General features: G+C 35.1%; 1 protein-coding gene across 7 annotated transcripts in view; it reads left to right on the forward strand.

Annotated features, from left to right (window-relative positions):
• The window catches only part of TLL1 (tolloid like 1), a 136,736-nt gene extending 130,248 nt beyond the window's left edge, over positions 1-6,488 (forward strand). For 4 of the 7 annotated variants that reach the window (XM_048940998.1, XM_048941001.1, XM_048941003.1 and 1 more), the window contains exon 21: positions 422-6,487. In XM_048940998.1, coding sequence (XP_048796955.1) covers positions 422-556 — 135 coding nt within the window. In that variant the 3' untranslated portion in view covers positions 557-6,487. Of the gene's footprint in view, positions 1-421 lie in introns of all 7 variants that reach the window. The other 3 variants (XR_007376166.1, XR_007376167.1, XM_048940999.1) reach the window with 3 other exon arrangements.
• Positions 6,489-6,749: the final 261 nt, after the last annotated feature.

A 6,749-nucleotide genomic window follows, 5' to 3' on the forward strand; every position in this document is an offset into this window, starting at 1 on the left:
GTATTGTTATAGTACATTAAGTTTTAAGTCGCTGACCGTGTAACATATGTCAGTTCCTTTAGAAAAGTTGGAAGCATTTTCCCTTACAGAGAAATGCATTGGTATTGAAAATTAACACATTCAAATTCCATATATTTGAGTGAAGTCACATTATGGGGAAGAGGTACCCAGAAAGCATTTATAATGTACTCATCTGTTGCTTCAAAAAGTTGTTTACAGCATTTAGATAGATACTGTTCAGGCCCAGAGCTCAAGATTGTGGAAGGTTGGACCCCCCAAAATTGTAATGGACGGAACTTCCACCGGCAGACAAAAATTCAAATATCTTGATTTAAACTGGTGTCCAGCTTTTAGGAATTTAGGTCAACAGATGATTTACTTACTGTTTGTTTGTTTGTTTGTTTGTTTTAATTTATTTTAGCCACCAGAAGAAATCTATTCGGCAGGGGAAACTCTTTTACTTCACTTTCACACTGATGATACAATCAACAAGAAAGGATTCCATATACGATACAGAAGTATAAAATATCCAGATAGTGTGCACACCAAAAAATAGCACAAGAACCTCTATTCAAGAGAAGGAGAGCAAGACAAAAAAGAATGCACAGTGGAAAGGAAGTGATGTCTTTTTTATTTAACTGAAGTTAGTAGCACAGATGTTTTTCTATGAGTCCAATTGAAATTGATGACTTAAAAGACCAGAGACAAAAAAATAAATACCTATCCCCGTGGAATACAGGAGACGGTGATGTGCAGGCTCCATACTTGACTGTCTCTGCAAAGGAGGTGAAAGGACTTTGCGCACTTCCAGGAGAATATGAAAGCTTTTGCTTGTGGTTTGACATTTGTCATAGATAAGTGAACATTCAACTATGTTCAAGTGAGGTGACTCTCCAAAACATTCTTCCTTCTGACAGCTGTATGGTGTCCAGGAGAAAAGGAAAAAAAAAAAAAAAAAAAAGCTGTTTCAGGTCATGCACTCAAAATACTGTCCTTATATCTATTTGCTTTAACTTCATATCCTGCAGACAGTGTGTATAAAGACTTGAAAGAAGATATGAAATTGGAAGGTTTCCCACATTGCTCTGTAGTTTCTACCTGCTCGTCTGTCATATCAGGTTATCAGCATTTTGAAACTGGAAAATCTTACTTCTGAAACGTAAAGAGTATTTTGTTTTACTTACAACTGAGAAGTCTGAACTGTTACATTGGTCATCATTAGCTTGACCGATCACTAGTTAACTGAAGTTGAACAATGTAAGCATCTGAAAATGTTAGGTTTGCTGATTAAGTAAGCTATGTCTGATGATGTGCTCTTATTTTGCACTGAACGTAGAATATAGACTGAGATGAAAATCTGTCATCAATCAAATCTGTATCCATGAGATATAGTTTTGTCTGAAACTCCTACTGAATTTGTTTTTAACAGTACACTTGGAGCCACTGCAAAGCTTTATTTCGTTGGACCTCTTTGTTAATGAGCTAATTGTCTTGTTTAGCTAATCAGAAATGAAGCTATAGTAGCATCCAAGTGGGAGGTTTCCTTAAGATATATATTTTTTTTCTGAAAGGAAGAGTATCTGTGATGACAAAAAAAGCAAAACAAAACAGTGGACCCTGGATTTGTTTCTTATCAAGCGTGAATTCCTATGGTGCTATTCCGTGAACACTAAAAGCAGCAACAACAAAAGCAACCAACGAGAAGTTTTAGACTTTTGAGCCAACAGCTTGCAAGATCATGAATGTCTCGCTATGCCTGGCTGAATCCAGAGAAGGAAGGCTTTGCTGCTCCGAGGGAGGGCAGGTTGCAATGGCAGCACTAGTCCTGTGGAACAACTCCTACTATTGCCTTAGAATCCTCGCACACTATCAGACAGATCTTCCTGTGGATACACCTCTAATTTGATAAATAAGTCAATGACTCGGACATTTTAGCATATGCTAATAGAAGGATCTTCAAGCAAAATCCCCATCTGCAGAATGAGATCATCTGCCTGTAAATACACAGTGACTTGCTTTTGATGTAGAGATATGTTACGTTTAGAACTGAGGTATTCTATGTGCTTTAGGCCGTACATGGCTTTAGTCATAATGTATATGCTTTATGTAAGTATTGTATGTATGACTGCTTCAGGGGAGTGAGAGGTATTGTATGGATGAACACTGAATTGTTTCTTTATGTGCCAAGTTCTATCAGGACCCCATTTGACTGTAGCAACTTTTCTTTAAAGGCTTCATAGACAGATAATGGGACTTCTAGCTGGCAAGAACCAAGTTAAAAGTATTATGTTTCACTCTACAAGAAATACTATTTTGATATCCTTTCTTGTAAGTTGCTACTCAGATTAGCTTAGTTTCTGTTACCTTATTATGAACATACATTGGCACTAATAAATCTGATCTTTTTTTATAAAAATAAAAACCAAACGTCTGTATAGTTGTCTTTGACTGCTTTAACACCTGTATTCTGTTTACATCTTACCATTTTCTTTTCCAGACAGCTTATGTTTATGAAACTTAAAACTGAATGATTTCTGTGTTTTTATAACGCTGATCCGCTGGCCTTTTGTTTGGCTCACATTACAGGTATTTGCACATGAAGTACATTTTTTTCAAGGTCTTTTACTACAAAATCCAGTTAGGAAACTTACTGTGCATATATATAGGAAACGCTTTTTATACATATAGACTACATGTAACAATAAATATATATTCTTAATGTTGATACATAATTTCTGTACCATTTGCTGAACTTTTTTTTTTTTAATTTTCCTGATATTTAAATTTGGGATTTTTTCCACCCTCAGGGTTACTTTAACAATCACAGGTTGTTAAAGATCTTGTAACCAAGATTATTATTTTCTGGAGTGGATTTTTTTGTTGGTGATTCACCCAGGCCCCTGTAAGTGTGTACTACGTATAATAGTGTCACTGGAATAGTTGGAGACTCACAAGCTGAGGGCAAGAACACCAGATTTCCAAGACCCTGTGGAAACTGGTTATCTGGGGACACATCAAAGTCTAAGTTTTGAGCACAGTATGTTTAGGGTTATTTTGCACTATGACATAGAAGTCATGAGAAGGTTCCCATAACTTTGAATATAAAGTTAAATTTTACTTCTCTAATTGCTTGCTTTGTAGATTCCATGTGCTTAACAGTGGTGAAAACGAAGAAGGTGTTCTTAGTGATTATTCTGATGATTAAAATTCAATCTCAGTTACATCTTTTCATTGAACGTGATTTTAGTAGATATCTCGTGATGCCATAAAAAGGAGTTACTTCTGGGTAAGGAGGTTTTTCCTGAGGTAATGAAAATCAAGTATTTTGTGAACTCCTTGTTTAATGGAGCATGCTTTATAGTTACCCTAACAATGAGATTATAATAATAAAAAAATCATTTATACTGGAGAAATTGTGAAAAACAATGTGTGCTCCCCAAAAAATCTTTTTGAGAATTTTTTTTCATAACACAGTATTTAAAGGTCTTACCTGTTGGCTACTCCACGAAGCAGCATTGCTTCAAGCACAGTTCATTTTAAAATAGATTAATTGGATGGAAGCTTTATCTGCCTAATTTCTGTAATTTCACTGCATTAGGTGAAGGGAGTGATGCAGTTATCAGCGGAATCAACAGTTTCTTTTATATATACATACATTTCAATGCATCCTTTGTACACATTAAAAATGCTTTATGCTGTATTTTTTCACTCGCCTGAAGGAAGAATTAGATGATTAATTAAATTGGACAATGCGTTTTTATTTTTATTTTTTTTTACCAGGGAATTGAAGATAACCTAAGGTACGACTTTTAAATCTTAATGGTGAGTAAATGCACGAGTGGTGAGGGGGATTAAGAGTGTGCAGTAGTTCCCCCAGTTTTGTTCCACTCCCCAACCCTGCCCCATCACTTTCAGGCTTTGCTGTTCTGAGTTGAATATTTGGGACAGCACGTATTTTATTGTGATTTAGTTCATGTAATGAAAAACACAGGCAAGGGTTTAGTTATTACATGGAATAACAGGCTGAATGAAGTCTGATTAAAGCAAAAAGAACAAAGGAAAATGTATTTTGCAAGATTGTCTGATTGCTCCTGGTTCCTTGATTGAGCTCACAAATGAAGCAAGCTAAGCAGATGCAAAAATATACAGTAGTGTTGGGTGGACAGTGAAAAGGGAAATACTGGATAGGTTTAGGTCTCTCTCTCTTAATCCCACCTCTACAACTGCTTTTTGTTATGTTTTCTACTTGTCTTGTAGATTTTGTAACCTGTAACTTTGGTTTTGTAACTTACCAAGTCCTGTCCTAATCTACGATATTAAGTAGATAAGCTTCTTTTTTCTCTTCAGTGACCCTTGGATAATAATCATTCTTCTTGTAATGCTGGAACTCTCAGGAAGGATTATTGCTTCTGTGCATCTATATTGGAAGGTATTTGCCACGTGATGGCAACTTCTGAAATACAATACTAGTGATCATTGTGAATGTATGATTTTCTCGTAGAGCTTGTGCCCTGGCATTTCCAGCAGAATAGTGATAGAATTTATTTTTTCTCATCATGTTTCAGGTGAGTGGCCGCATGGTGAAATTAAATGGAGTTACAGTGCTCAAGAAAGAAGGAAAAAGGACATTTTGTCTCTTGCGTGTGTTTCTCACGGAGGAGAGTAAGATAGTTTAGGATATATTATGGGAATATATGCGGGAGTAAAGGGACAGATTTGAATAACAAAACAAAAGCCACTAGAGACTCTCGGATGTTAGAGATGAAATAATTCCCTGGAATTGATACCCCATCTCAAATATTAAGATCTATTTTGTACTGGGTATTGACCAATGGAGCAAGAGTAGCACCCAAAGGGGTATTTCAATCATGAAAGTCCACAATAAAATCTGTGCAAAGCATTTGCTGTTTGGTCAGTGAATTTGGTAGTAATAATGATATACTTCTTGGACTTGAAATAACTGAAACTGGTGAAGATATAAGCACTATGACAGTAGACAGAAAACAGTAATTGTTTACATCTACAATCTGAATACTTCTCAACCAACTCAAAACCAGAGTTCTAAAGCATAGCTGGTGACAAAAGTTGCTGAATGGCCTTTATTAAGTTGAAGAGCTGATTACAGGGTGAAAAATTTATCTGAAATACTTAGCAATATTAATATACTTGCCTTTTTTAATGCTGCTATCTTTTCAAATTATCATGATGCAAACTATTTCTGTTGGTGAAATCCATAACTTCATCTCTATGTAAGGAGAGGAGAAGGGAGAAAATTACTTATTGAAGTAATTAGTTACTTAAAAATTGTCATTGTTGTGATGTCTTCAAAGGCAACTATTCTGGGGATATTTCTAGATAATCATAAGTCATATGCCAATTACTAATATTTCTCTGTGAATCTTCCTTTGAAGTGCTGCACCATGTGCACAATATTAAGAAAAATATGCGTTTTAGACGAAGATTAATATATTCTGGAGTTTCTTGGCCAGTTTGACTTATTATGAAAATATTTTAGTGTTGATCTGAGTTTACAAGTTTTTAAAATAATAAAGCTGTTCAACTGCATTGCTGAAACTTTTTTGTGTGATAAAGGAGAATCTTCACATTAGAGAAATTTCCTGACTACTAAAGGAGCTTAAGAATGTGGTTAGTTACTGTAGTCCCTATTTATGGTGAAGGTTGAAAGGAAAAAGGAGGAGTTAACTTACAGTACTGAAAATCTGGCTCTTAAATCTTTGTATCACAAAGGACATGTTCGTATTATGTATAGGCACAAGGAGTATTTTGCGGAGAATGCTTCAGTATACGTTTATCCTCCTGTGAAAAATGTAGGTAAAGGCAATGAATCCTTTGATTTGAATGGTACAGATTAAATGATGTAAGTAAATGCTTTTACCTCATGATGTCCGTTATTAATACACTGTTGTCCATTTTAACAATTTTTTCCACAGTTGTTTCATCATAAAAGATCCTTGAAAATAGTTGATACATCTGTCTAATAGAAATTTTATTTTTGTTTTTACCATGCCATTGCATTTTGCTAATTTTGCTGCCTCTAGAATCTTGCACTTACTGCATAGTTTTTGAAACCACCAATGTTTCACATTTGAAGAATTTGCTAACTTTAATTTCACAAGACAGGTGGGGAAGGCTTGAAGGTATGCATGCTATCATCCACTAGACAAATTGGTTTCAAGCTGCAAGTCTTCACTGAGAATTAATGCTGTTGGGAAGTGAAGGAAACTTTTCTGTTGTTTATTGTTAGTATTACCTTTGATTAAAATGAAGAATGTATACAAGGATTGCAGAAGAACTGAAAGAATGCTAGATTATATAAAGCGAGAATTTGTGTTAGATTTCAGGTCACTGTTTTTTAGGTAAGATAGATTTTTTATTATTATTATTATTATTATTTTGTATGAATTAACGCCTAGAGAAAAGTTTCAGGAAACCAAATAAATATATTGACTCTAATGAAGAGATCATTAGTTCAAACGACAAGAACAAAAATAGCAAAAACAACCCAAGAGCCTGACTTTGATTTCTGTCTATTTATTTAAGATGCTTTATTTATGCTCACTGTTTTAAATGGCTTTGGAAAGGCAAATTCAACAGCCTTTCATTGCTCTGCCAGCTGAGAAGTACCTCAAATAACACACAGTTGTGTGTTCTGCCTGGTGGATCCTGTGGTCTGTATCATGTGTCTATGGTGACTACAGGACGTAGGAATGGAGGAAAAGGGAGAAAAT

Source organism: Lagopus muta, chromosome 4 (assembly GCF_023343835.1).
Source record: "Lagopus muta isolate bLagMut1 chromosome 4, bLagMut1 primary, whole genome shotgun sequence".
NCBI classification, from domain to species: domain Eukaryota; kingdom Metazoa; phylum Chordata; class Aves; order Galliformes; family Phasianidae; genus Lagopus; species Lagopus muta.